General features: G+C 44.0%; 2 protein-coding genes across 3 annotated transcripts; both read left to right on the top strand.

Annotated features, from left to right (window-relative positions):
- Positions 1-2053: 2053 nt before the first annotated feature.
- LOC118588723 (WAP four-disulfide core domain protein 18-like) lies at positions 2054-5520 on the top strand. Its single transcript, XM_036195276.1, has 3 exons — positions 2054-2135; positions 2716-2864; positions 5512-5520. Exons 1-3 carry the CDS (start codon positions 2054-2056, stop codon positions 5518-5520), a joined length of 240 nt encoding a protein of 79 aa, XP_036051169.1.
- Positions 5521-7307: 1787 nt separating this feature from the next.
- On the top strand, positions 7308-8720 carry LOC118588241 (C-C motif chemokine 4-like). 2 transcript variants are annotated; one of them, XM_036194453.1, is made up of 3 exons: positions 7308-7400; positions 7895-8009; positions 8533-8720. In XM_036194453.1, exons 1-3 carry the CDS (start codon positions 7325-7327, stop codon positions 8618-8620), a joined length of 279 nt encoding a protein of 92 aa, XP_036050346.1. In that variant the 5' UTR covers positions 7308-7324; the 3' UTR covers positions 8621-8720. The 2 variants fall into 2 exon arrangements, with proteins under 2 accessions (XP_036050346.1, XP_036050347.1); XM_036194454.1 differs by having other exon boundaries at positions 8545-8720.
- Positions 8721-13525: the final 4805 nt, after the last annotated feature.

Genomic DNA, 13525 nt, shown 5'->3' on the forward strand with positions numbered 1-13525 from the left:
ACTGTTGGTGGGAGTGCAAACTTGTACAACCACTTTGGAAATCAATATTTTGATTTCTCAGAAAATTGGGAATCAATCTTCCACAATACCCAGCTATACTCTTGGGCATATACCCAAGGAATGCTCAATCATACCACAAGGACACATGCTCAACTATGTTCATGGCAGCATTATTTGTAATAGACAGAACCTGCAACAACCTAGATGCCCCTCAACCGAAGAATGGATAAAGAAAATGTGATACATTTACACAATGGAGTATTACTCAGTGGCAAAAAAAAAATGACATCACGAAATTTGCAAGCAAATGGATGGAACTAGAAAATTTCATCCTAAATGAGGTAATCCAGACTCAGAAAGACAAACATGGTAAGTATTCATTCATAAGTGGATACTAGATGCAAAGCAAAGGATAACCAGACTACAACCCACAGCTCCAGTGAAGCTAGCTTAACAAGGAGGACCCTAAGAGGGATTGAATGGATTGCCCTGGGAAAGGGAAATAGATGAGATCTCCATGAGTAAACGGGGGGGGGGGGGGGGGCAATGGAGGGTAGGGGATAGGGGATGAGAACATAAGGGAATGCAATGATTGAGCTGGAACAGAGATGGAGTGGGAGAACAATGAAAGAGATACCATAATAGAGGGAGACATCATGGGGATAGTGAGAAACCGGGTGCTAGGGAAGTTCTCAGGGATCACAAGAATGACCCCATCTTAGACTACTAGCAATAGTGGAGAGGGTGCCTGAACTAGCCTACCTCAGTAATCAAATAAGTGAATACCCTAACTGTCATCACAGAGCCTTTCTCCAGTAACTGATGAAAGCAGATGCAGAGATCCACAGCCAAACACCAGGCTGAGCTCCAGGAGTCTAATCAAAGAGAGAAGAGAGGGATTCTATGAGCAAGGATCATCAAGATCATAATGGAGAAACCTGCAGCGACAACTAAACCAAACTAGTGGGAACTCATGAAATTTAGACCAACACCCGTGGAGCCTACATGGGACTGGTCTAGGTTCTCTGCATAAAAGAGACAATTGTGTAGCTTGATCTGTTTCAGGGGCCCCCTGGCAGTAGGATCAGGATCCATCCCTGGTGCATGAGTTGGCTATTTGGAGCTCACTACCTAGGGTGGAACACCTCACCCAGCCTTGAGGCAAGGGGAGGGTGCTCAGACCTGCCTCTACTGAAGACACCAGGTACTGCTGACTCTCCATGGGAGGCACTACCTACTTGTAGGAGGGAATGGTGGTTGGGTTGGGGGAGGGGAGGCTAAAGGGGTAGGAAGAGGGAAGAGAGGAATCTGTGATAGCACTGTAAAATAAATTAAAAAATTTCTTAATAAAAAATGAGTCACGCACTCAACTCTCGGACTAGAGACACCACGTGTTCTCCTATGGCTCCCATCCCTTCTCAGCTCACCTGTGCAGCCTTCTTTCTAAAGACCTGTCTTACAGAAAAGCCTTGGTTAAAGAGCTTGTCGCTTTACTTTTAACTGAATCTAGCCACTTTGAAATCTTTGAGTATCTATCTCTTCCAGGAGAGACTTCATTGCCTACTACTACAGGTCAGAGGGATCCAGATTCCACACCTGTTTAAAGAACCCTTAGAGCTACAAAGGACACAGCGATCATTTATCCCAGAAGCATGCCACATCCTTACACAACTGGATGTCCAGGAAGCCCCCAAGATGGCCCTGACACTCCCCAGTGACTGTGTCAGCATCATCTCTCACTCTGAGCTGATGACCTACACTGATATAATTACATCCTTTACTCACCATTCACAAAGGATTAAGCAGTGTTGTAAGGTGAAATACGGTGCTCTAATGTGTCTTGACATTTTCTGTTTATCATTTACATCTACCAAGAAAATAATTGGAGAGAAACCAGTTATGAAATAGTAAAAGGAGCCAGGCTATTGGCTGGTAGTTTCTGGAAAGTTCTTTTTATTATAGACTTCCCATTGTCTGTCTCCAATCACACTGATGCTTCTGGCGTTATGGAGGCTATAAATTGATTTGTGCATTCAGCCCAGCCAGAGCCAACATGAAGACAGCCATAGTTTTCATTCTGGTGGCTTTGATTGCCATGGAGATAGACAAGGCCTGTGCTCTGTCTTCTCATGAAAGTAAGTGTGTTAAGGGGATCCAAGCTGAAAGAAGAGAGGGACCATAGCACACGAGGGACTGGGGCTTATTTACAACAGGGGAAAGCCAAGTGCCCATTGCTTGGATCAAATTCACTTCTATTGGCCTGTAACAGTGATCCCTGCATTTCTTATTTTTCTTAAGAGAGAGAGTTGCTTTTCACAGAAGACTGGATAGGTCAGGGCAGCTCATCTAGTTTGGAGATGTGCCTTGAATGTGGGGCTCACTGAAGTTGCTGGGGTATGGTGGGATGAGAGAGGTCTGGCTGTCATTAGAGGGTTATAGCATCTTCTCTGATGTAAAGAAGAGGCTGTGACAGTACTTTCTACTGAGAATGTATAGACTTTGGGGAGGGAGCACACTCCCCCAATGGCCATGGTACACTCAGGCCTAAGAGAGAAACTGGAGCTGGTGAGGGTGAGGGAAGAGACCCAGGTGCAAAGGAGGATATATCATAAACTAGTTTCCTGCAGGTGACCATGCTTTCAGACCTCTAGCATCAATTCTCAGCCTTGTCTTTCTTACTACTTCAGGCTCCATAAACACCATTGTGCATTTCAGGATCACAAAAACCTGGAGCTTGTCCCAAGCTGCCCCCAAATACTGTTGGAACTTGCAATGAGAGATGCTCAGGAGATGAAACATGCCCTGGTAAAAAGAAGTGCTGCAGCAATGGGTGTGCTCATGTCTGCTTGCGACCTGTCTTCAAAGTGAGTATAGTCCTGAGTCTTACTTTCCTATTGTGACAGCTTGACCAAGGCAGCTTATAGAAGAAAGAGTTTATTGGGGGCTTACAGTTTCATTGAGTCTTGACCATCATGGTGAGGAGCATGGCAGCAGGCAGACAGGCATGGTACTAGAGCAGTAGGTAAAGCCTTACATCTTGACACATGATGATGAAGCAGAGAACAGGCTAACTGGGAATAGTGTGGGCATTTGAAAACTCTAAACCTGTCCCCACAGATACATCTCACCAAACAAGGTCACAGTTCCTGATCATTCTGCAAACCCTCCAACAACTAGGGACGAAGTAGTCAAATATATAAATCTATAGGAGCCATTATCACTCAAACCACCACATCCTTTCAAGGTATGTCCAAGAAATAAGTGAATTTCCAAGGACCTTGATTGGACAGTCCCATATTGAACTGTCCACTGACTGCACGCAAGAATCTGGATGTGTCCAAGAGAAAGGAGTCTAAAGTACATGGCAGCAGGACACTGGGTTATAGGATCAGTGGCCCTCTTCTCTGCAAAGACAGTCCCTCAGAGACTAAAGTGACACAAGTCACAATTACTGAAGTCCACATCATCAGGAACTGGGATGTCTCACTTTTCTTCCCCTCACCAGCCTAGAAGGACAGAGTCTCCCTGAAAACAAAGGTCCCTGGGAGGGAGAGAGGTAATGAAATGAGTGGGAGCATTCATTCATTTCAATACCTTATGTACCAGACAGGCAAGTGGTAGAAATGAGATTAAAAGGTAAATGTAACTAGACCAGAGAGATAGACCTGTGTGTCAGCATGAGCTCTGCACCAGCTTCTACTAAGTTCTAATAATAGTGACTAGCTCCGCCCAGGTGAGGGTGGAGAGATGTCAGAGTGGTGGTCAACGAGGAGAAAGCTTAACTTAGGGTACACAAAGCCCACCAGATGAGGAAGGCAAGTTCAGATGGTGGGAGATATGCTGGCCCTCCTTAGAAGGTGGAGAAATGATTGCCCTGGGTAGTTTTGGTTTCTGGGGTATGGGTGGTGGTGGGGAGATACTACATCAAGGCAAAGATCCAAACAGCAATGAGCTGCCAGACAGACAGTGAGGGCTTGAACAGCTAGACTCTTCTAAAGAGATGAAAATCATGATAAAATTTGTTTTGTAGAAGGTTGAGAGCTGAGTGGAAGATAAATTCGATGCTTATAAGGATGGCAGATGACCAGCCCCAGGAAAATTCTTCTGAATCCAGGGAACCCATGCTTGCCGACTCCCTAGCCCTAGAATTGCATCCTTAGAAGATGAAGATCTATAATGTGGTGACTGCTTCCTAGTGTCTCTCTGTCCAAAATAAATGATCCTTAGCATTCTGTTGCTGAAGAATTCTTTGTGCATCCTATTGACTATTCTGATTAGCAGAGCCATCCCTTTTGCCTCCAGAGAGTCCCATAACACCAAGTCACCAGTATTCCAGCAGATCAAGGAAAAGTTGTTCCTAAAAAAAAAATTGCCTCTTCACATGTCATGTCTGTATCTCCAACCAAGGCAGAGGACATAAGAATATTTTCTGGGTGTATCCTGTGACCATAAGTTTGGCCAAGCAAACAAAATGACCTGAGCATGTCCCACAGAGCAGGCCTGCTGGAGCTGCATTTACTGGGACAGATTTCAGGAGGAGCAGGAAGGGCTCATACTCCCCATTTAAGGTCACACAACATCCTGTAGGACTGGATCTCTACCTCCAGGAGCACAATTATGACCTCTGGGATGTAAGTTCTGTCTAGCATGAGTTAAGAGGCTGGGGAGCTGGTTCAGTGGTTAATAGCACATGCTCCTCTTCCAGAGGACCTGAGGTCAGGTCTCAACATCTGTAACAGATGGCTTACAACTTCCTAAAACTCCTGCTCAAGGGGTATTTGACATATCTGACCCCCTCAGACATCAGACCTCAGGTCACCTACATCCCACCCTCACACTAATAGTATACACATAATTGAAAATAATTTTTAAATCATTAAGAAGCATGGATTAATGAGCACCAGTTCCTGTCTGCATGAGAACTTAGAACTGAATTGAAATACCTCTAGGAATCTGGAGCTATCCTTATACATCAAGCTCAGCACTGGGTTTTGGGAAGTGCTTCTGCTCCTCCCCTGGCCTGAGCTGGATGGCCTGCAAACCATGTCCAGTTGTGATTGCCTGTTTCCCTCAGCATTGTTGGATTTTAAAAAGAATCAGTAATGAAAAGTAAACACATCCTTTTGGGAGTAGAATTTAATCCAGAAACAACTTTGTCACCATAGTTTAGTGTTCTATATCTGCCAATATCACAGCATTAGTCCTCTATGTCACATAGCTGACCTTAGAACTTGATGGCCTATGTCTCCTTCTATGTAGTTCCTCCTCTGTCTATCTTCATGTTCACCTAACTGGACCTACCGTCCATCTGTCCTTCAGTTCCTGCATCTAAGCCTAGTCTTGCTATGGCTTCTGCAGCCAAACTAAACTCCACAGCTTTGCTTCAAGCAGGTGACTGGAAGTGGCCTGACTTTCAGTTACCAGAGTTTCTGTAACTTCTACCATCTACCCTGGTTCATTATCTTATCAATCTAGATTCTACTTACATTCCTCTGTTTTTCTGTTCCTCAGGACTCCTGAAACCTCTTCAGTTCTGCTGTGGCCTATTAACTCTTACAGCCATTTCTGTAACATATGTATATAAGTATGTATGTGTATATATAGAGAAAGATGGGTTTACTGTGTGTTGTGTGATAAGTGATATTAGAGTTAATATCATCAATTGAGGTTTGAAAAAACCTTGTGTTTGCCTTGGCCAAGGTTATCATGGAAAGCAGAACTGCCTGGCCTGTTGATTCCATGAAAACTGGTGTGTCTAAACCCAAGTGGTTGTGGTACATGCCTTTAATCCCAGCACTGAGAATGCAAAGTCCGTTGTATCACTCATTTTGTGGCCAGCCTGATTGGCAGAACAAGTACCAGGACAGCCAGTGTTAGAGAGATAAATCCTGTTACAAAACGGAAAAACAAAAACAAGAAACCAAACTAAACAAACAAGCAAAACACACACACACACACAAACCACTGCTGTATCATGTTCATTTATGGTTATTCCATAAGTGATGGCAAGACAAACAAACACACATATATTTGCCTATCTTTCTGACATAGCATGTGCACAATACAGGGGAAATGTTTCCTCAATTTGAAGAACTAGAAACACATGGAGCAAGGCATGTGATCAAACTAACCCTTCTCTATCCCTTAGAAATAATCCTGCGAAAATGAGATTACTCCAAAACCAGCCTACCCGATGACTGGGGCATTCCCATAGCTGTTAGAATTTTACCCCTGCAGCTCCTTCTCTGAGTGTCTTTAATTGGGACAGCAAAAGAGTCAGGCACATAAGTCAGAGACTAGGGACACTGCACTTTCTCCCATGGCTCCCATCCCTTCTCTGCTCACCCATGCAGCCTTCTTACAAGACCTGACTTGCAGAAAAGCAATTGATTCCTTCAGGGTTCCTGCATCAAAAGGTTAAGATCTCCTTGAGGAAAGAAGGAGGCTTTATTCCACCATCTCTGTCCTAACAAACAGCAGATGTACCCACAGCCTTGGTAGGCTGCATCTCCTACACAGGTCCCCAGAGGCTAGGAACATGAGGCATTTGCTACGGACTACTAGAAAACACAAAGCTGCTTACGTGGGCTACACGTTCTGTCTGCAGCAATTCTCTCTCTCTCTCTCTCTCTCTCTCTCTCTCTCTCTCTCTCTCCCTCCCTCCCTCTCTCTGTCTCCCTCCCTCTTGCTGTCTCTCTTTTCTATCCCTTCCTTGTCTTACACAGGCTAAACCAAACCTTCTCAATGCTGCTGATCAGATGGTATTTTGTGTGTGAAAGAGTCTGGAGTAGTCAGTATCTTCTGTCTGTGCTCACACCCCATGATTGTTCCAGAGATTCCAGATAATCTGGAAAGACTGACTTAAAGGCTCCACTGTCTGAGGTGCCCACCACCAAGGGGAGTGAGTTCCTATCCACAGACCTGCTAGCAGGTGTGAACACTGCATCCTTCCTCTGGGGTTCACAATCACACACACCACATCTCAGTCATTATCTTGGTGTACCACTTCCCCCCCAGCATGCACCCCACTTCTCCCCTCCAACTCCCTCCTTTCTCTTCCGTGATGTCACTGCTGGGGGAAGACAATCTGGAGGAACTCCTCACTTTCGGGCAACTTCAGTTTCCTTCCTGATGCCGTGTCATCATCTTCACTTAGGATATTTCGTTTTCCCCCAGCACTCCCACCTCTGTCCCAGGCCCCAGAGTCTCTATAAAGAGGGGTTCACAACTCAGATCAGCACAACACTCAGCCAGCTTCTGCAGCTTCTGAAGCTTCTGAGCTCTGCAGTCTCAGCTCTGTACCAACCTCTCCCCCAGCAACACCATGAAGCTGTGTGTGTCTACTCTCTCTCTCCTGCTGGTCATGGCTGCCTTCTGGGTTCCAGCGCTCTCAGCACCAAGTAAGTGGACTCTGTCATTGCTGCTTCCTTGGAGACCCAGTGGGTTCAGTTTTCCAGCTGGGGCCATCCAACAGTGGGGTTTGGTCAGAGGAGAAAGGGAGACTGGAAGATTGTCCACTCTGCTGTTAACAGTAGAGACTACCAGACAGTCACTAATACTTAAGCTCCTGTTTCCTTGTGAATTAAGAGCCAATAGAGGAAAATGGTGGACTGGAAGACAGATATTGAGTTGGCTTTCTCTCTCGTTTAAGCTTGTCTGTCTCTCTGCCTTGATTTCCCCACTTGAAACATGAAGGAATTAAGAGGTGTTCTGAGACTCAATCCAGTTTGAATCTTCTGGAATTTTTTTTCTTTTTTGAGGACACTCTAGAGTAAAAGTCTCATTCTGGGTGGAGGACCATGCATTCAAGGGACCATGTTTTGGATCCTAGTAGTCCATGGGGAAGATCTAGAATGAATAGCAGGTTTGACCTTACCCTGCCTTTTTCTTCCAGTGGGCTCTGACCCTCCCACATCCTGCTGCTTTTCTTACACTGCTTGGAAGCTTCCTCGAAACTTTGTAACAGATTACTATGAGACCAGCAGCCTTTGCTCCAAGCCAGCTGTGGTGTGAGTACACACTGGGGTGAGGGCAAGACTCAGAAAGGGCCAGGTTCAGGTGAAAAGGCTAACAGAAGGGATTCAGTTATAAGAGTTGAAGCTGTGTCTAAGAACAGTGAGGTCATGAGATCACTTTCTGAGTTCTGATAGTGACCGAATGTCATTAAAATGGGTGGAAGCTCTTGGAGAGGAAGATATCCAGAGGCCATGAAATCAGAAACAGTCAAAATGATGCATACTTACATAGAAAGACCATTTCACAGAGCCATGAAAAATGGGGAGACATCATCATATTGATCATAAAAACTCACCATTTCCTAATATGGAAAACCCCTGGGGCCACAACTATCCACCCAGAGTACAGAGTTCCAGGAAGTCTAGTGTCAGGGTTTTCCAGGAAGGATCCCATCTACCATGGTTGCCCAGAGAAGCAATGCTCAACAGAGTGAGATGCCTACCACAGGCAAAGGACAGTGCTAGATGTCCTCTAAGGTCCCATGGGATTCTCATCTGTCCTCTCCTTCTTCTATAGATTCCTCACCAGAAAAGGCAAGCAAGTCTGTACTGACCCCAGCCTGCCCTGGGTCAATGAGTATGTGAATGACTTGGAGTTGAACTGAGCTGCAGGAGGAACCACTTCAGGAAGGCCTCCTGAGCCCTGACAATCCTCATTGAGAAGTGCCTTGCTCCTTCCATTCAGAATTCTTCTCCCCCTTCTTAATCGAGTATTTATATATACTTTGTTATTTTATTTGGTGTTATTTCTACTACTTATATTTAGTTAAAGGACATGTGTCTCCCATGGGGATGGTCCATAAATACTGTTTCCCTACTATTGTGGATATGACCATGCAATGGATTCATAAACTTTCACAATAAATCTTACTTTAAAATATAGTTTGTGATTTTAAATTGATCTTCATTTGGGTTGAAACTGCCTGGTGCTATTATGGATAAATTACAGTTTCCTAAGGCAGTGAGCAATGAGTAAATACAGAGATCTTACCTTGTCCTCTTGTCTACATGGACTCAACACTTTTGCTCAATGCTTCTAATGGGAATGCTAACACCTGTATGAAGGTGGGTACTGGTGCCTACAGTTTTACAGATTAAGAAACAGACACAGGGACAAGGGGGTCTGAGGCTTGTAGATTTGCTTGGGAAGCATCAGGAAAGAAGGATCCAGAGGGACGTTGTTGATCCTAAGGGTCATTAGATTGACATTCCAGAGAGAAACTGTAACTGGGACAACAACACAAGACCGAGGGAAGAGATGTGTTTCAGTCACATGGGGACTTCGTTGTCTTATTATCACTGTGACATTAGAAAATCACTTTACCTTACTATTGCTCAATGATCTGACCTGTAAATGGGGTAACAGTGCCCACTGTATTGAAATGTATATAGCACCCCAGATGTTTTATCTCCCTCTCTGAATTCCAGTTTGTGTCCCTGGGAAACAAGAATTTCTGAAGTTCATATTAGCTCATGGGTCAGCCAGCAATCTAAACCACACAGCAAATGGGATGACAGAGCCTAAGCGTCTGGTTTGGCTGTAAAATATAATATTAAATATAAAATAAAAATATAACCAAATAAATCTCAGCCACAAATTACTTCACCTAGGACAGAGAGAAACGTAGAACTAGCACTAGTCCACGGTCCATAGGCTGGCAGTGTGTTGGTAAGAGCATCCAGTGTAACTCCTTTTGTGGAAACCCAGGTTAAAGACTGAGAAATAACTTTCCAAAGGCCACTCAGTGTGTGACAGAGTGGCACTGGAGCTGATGTCAACCCCCAGGTCTGTACCCTGTACTGTTATCTTTCCTAGTCACACACTTCTGTGGTCCCCAAAAGGATGACACCCTGAGTAGCATAGACAAGGTGAAGTCGGCCTTGAAAGACATTTCAGCATTGTATGAAAGTGAAATCGGACCCTCTTCTCTGAGCCAACAAGCATATTTCCCTTCCTAGTCCCACACCCAGCCACTCCTGGCATCCAGGAGACTCCATAGCAAGGGACCTAGAGCAGGTCTAAAAGGCAGGGGATAAGGCTTCTGGTTTCTGGTTTTGTTTTGTTTTGTTTTGTTTTTGTCTGGATTTGAGCTGTCCAATATGTTAGCACTGGCCACAGTGCCTACTTAAATTTCAATGAAATGCAACTAGAATAAAATTGAATTCTGCCTCTCAGTCACACTATTCACAAGCACTGATGGCTACCATGTTAGAAAGGACTAGTGTAGAGCCTGCCCAGAACCGCCAGTCATTACAGAATGATCCATTGTATGGCACCTTCCCAGCAATCTGACCTAAAGAAGAGTGGCTGTCAAGGAAGTCAAGACAGCCTAGAAGGTTATGGTATAGACTCATAGATACATGTAGTTAGAGTTTTCCTGCCTGGCCCAGTCAGGACAAATCTCTCTTACCCGCCAGTCCCACAGTCGCTCAGACCCAACCAAGAAAGCACACAGAAACTTACATTGTTTACAAACTGTATGGCCGTGGCAGGCTTCTTGTTATCTACTTCTTCTATCTTAAATTAACCCATTTCTGTTAGTCTATACTTTGCCACATGGCTTGTGGCTTACCAGTGTCTTTACATGTTGCTTCTCATGGCGGCGGCTGGCGGTGTCTCTCTCCAGCCTTATACTTCCCAGAATCCTCTTCTCTCTTGTCCCGCCTATACTTCCTGCCTGGCCACTGGCCAATCAGAACTTTATTTACACGGAGCGATATCCACAGCACTTCCCCTTTTCTTTTTTTTTTTTTTTTTAAGGAAGGTTTTAACTTTTACATAGTACAATTACATATAACAAAACAATTATCAAGTTACATTATTAAAGAAGATATCCTATCTATCTTATAGTTGTGAGTCTAAAGTTTTATATCTAACTTATCTTATATCATAACTGAGGAAATTATAACTATCTAGTCTTCAACCACATCAAAGACCTCAGAAGGATATAATATTACCTGAGAACCGGGAGAAGGATGTAAGCATTTTTCAGGAGTCTTGCAAGAGTAGACAGAGACAGCTGGCAGCCTGGACAGTCACCTAATGTTCCTTTGTAAAGTTGGGGCATTTGTCTTCAGCCCACAGGGCTAGAGTCTCTTGGTCACTTCTCTCGGTGTCTTGTAGAATGTCTGGCAGTTTCCTCTGTGAAGCAGGAACCTGAAGGACCATTTTGCCAAGCAAAGTTCAGTGGTCACCTTTCTATGGGTCCTGCATGTCCAGTTGATCGAGCAGTCCAGGCATGAACAGTTTCTTGTCCAAATGGCTATTTTTGTCAAGGTGAAGATAAACTCCATATGAAGTGTCTTCAATGCCCATCCTCCTCTCTGAAGTAAAACAGTGTTGCCAGGAGCAGACATGTCTCACTGTCCAGAAAGTCTAAATTTTAAAAATATTTTAAATGCCATATTCTGTAGACCTTTGAAGTGTTTGAAGAGTACCTGTCTATCTGAAATATCTCTGTGTATACCTAGAAGGCTTAACTAACATGGCTATGAGTATGATTATCATAGATGACTAATTATTAATCTATTTTTAATTATCCATTTCAATTTAAAATGAGCTATAAACATAATACCTTAAACATGATTAGAAATATACACACAGTATAACAAAATTAACTTTAAGTTTATATCAATAAACTAAAATCTATACCAGTGTAAAACATTTTAAACAAGTTGTTGCTCTTTAGAAGTAAGTTCCTTAATCTACCCTTTCATCCTATTATATCTGTATCATATCCCCTTTTCTTCTTTAGAAAGAGATCTCATTTATAATCAAACTGCTTTAAATAAAAATATTGGGTTTTTTTTTTTGTTCCACACCAGAGGGCTCTTTTGATTTGGGACATAAGAATCTCTTATCCTTTTTTTTTAGCAGTATGTCTGGGTTTAGAGAAGGAGTGAGCCAATTCCATCTCCAAAGCCAGATTGATAATTTTGGGAATGTGGGCGTAGTTTTTCTTACTACTTCCTGCTGAAGGGGGGCGCTGTATCTTATGGGGACACAATGAAAATTTTAGGATTATGGAGTAGTCCATTAGGGTGAATCACTGAGCCAGTTGCCTTGAAAGCATTCTGGATGTTGGATCATCTGGGCCATGGTGTCATCAGGTGGTCTTGGCTGATCAAACCTGATGTATCTTAATCTGGAACAAATCCATAGCCTCTGGCTTTCTGTGGAAACAAAATCAGATACTCTTTTCCAAAGCATCATATCCTTATATCCAAATTTTGAAGTCAAGTTACCTTTAAATTTTACATATTTATTTAACTCAACAGCTTTTACGATCAAATCTTTTTCTGCAGTTAAAAGTCCCAAAGACAAGACAAACCAGATTCTCTGTGCAATACCCATCTTTGTAAGATTGAAACGCCGCTGTGGCTGCTGGCTCCACCCACCTCAGCTTCCCAACATGGCGGTGGTTCAGTTTACCACCAGCTCTGTGTCTGGAGCCATGTGTACCATCAACTATCAGAAGCAGTTCTATCAAAGCAGCACATAGCCCAGAAATCTTTTTTTTTTTTTTTTTTAACTAGCAAAGACTAAATCCACCACGCAGCAGAGTAAAGTGCCCCTTGTACACTCCTCATTTCCGCCACACTGCAGGTCAGACGCACATGCCAGGAACCCGCCATAGTAGCTCAAACCGGCAGGCTGCCGCTAACGTGAGAGAGAAAATTAGGAAGCTGTTTTTAGCTCCATTTTAGAATCTTTTTTCTCAGGTTTTAGGTGGAAACTCTTGCCAACACGTTGGGCGCCATTTGTAGTTAGAGTTTTCCTGCCTGGCCCAGTCAGGACAATTCTCTCTTACCCGCCAGTCCCACAGTCGCTCAGACCCAACCAAGAAAGCACACAGAAACTTACATTGTTTACAAACTGTATGGCCGTGGCAGGCTTCTTGTTATCTACTTCTTCTATCTTAAATTAACCCATTTCTGTTAGTCTATACTTTGCCACATGGCTTGTGGCTTACCAGTGTCTTTACATGTTGCTTCTCATGGCGGCGGCTGGCGGTGTCTCTCTCCAGCCTTATACTTCCCAGAATCCTCTTCTCTCTTGTCCCGCCTATACTTCCTGCCTGGCCACTGGCCAATCAGAACTTTATTTACACGGAGCGATATCCACAGCAGATACACAACTCCATTCTGAGTGTATGAGACAGGAGAGAGTTTGGATGGTCCTGAGATCTGAGACAAGGTACAGGTCACTGAACAAGACTGAACAAGTGACTTCCCAATGTGATCACATTCTAAGCCCTAGAACCTGTAATGTTACCACACGGAGAAGATGGGATTCTGCAGGTAGGATTAAGTAAGAATCCTGGGGCACAGACCCAGTCAGGCCCCCTGTGTAGCCATGCACCCTGCAGAAGGAAAGTGGAAGAAGAGGACTACAGAGCCATGTGACAGCTGAAGGAGACGCCATGCTGCTGCCTCTGCAGAGGGCAATGGAGACCATGGGACAATGGTGGGAGAGATGGCCCCAAGGGGACTTGCTGCTCTTGCAGAAG

The sequence above is a fragment of the Onychomys torridus genome, chromosome 8 (assembly GCF_903995425.1).
Source record: "Onychomys torridus chromosome 8, mOncTor1.1, whole genome shotgun sequence".
Lineage (NCBI taxonomy): Eukaryota > Metazoa > Chordata > Mammalia > Rodentia > Cricetidae > Onychomys > Onychomys torridus.

Bases quoted from the DNA above. Each gene is read 5' to 3' on its own strand.
- LOC118588723 (XM_036195276.1), top strand. From the start codon at position 2,054: ATGAAGACAGCCATAGTTTTCATTCTGGTGGCTTTGATTGCCATGGAG. The intron at 2,136-2,715 runs GTAAGTGTGTTA...TGTGCATTTCAG, and splicing joins TGCTCTGTCTTCTCATGAAA to GATCACAAAAACCTGGAGCT.
- LOC118588241 (XM_036194453.1), top strand. From the start codon at position 7,325: ATGAAGCTGTGTGTGTCTACTCTCTCTCTCCTGCTGGTCATGGCTGCC. The intron at 7,401-7,894 runs GTAAGTGGACTC...TTTTTCTTCCAG, and splicing joins TCCAGCGCTCTCAGCACCAA to TGGGCTCTGACCCTCCCACA. The intron at 8,010-8,532 runs GTGAGTACACAC...CTTCTTCTATAG, and splicing joins TGCTCCAAGCCAGCTGTGGT to ATTCCTCACCAGAAAAGGCA.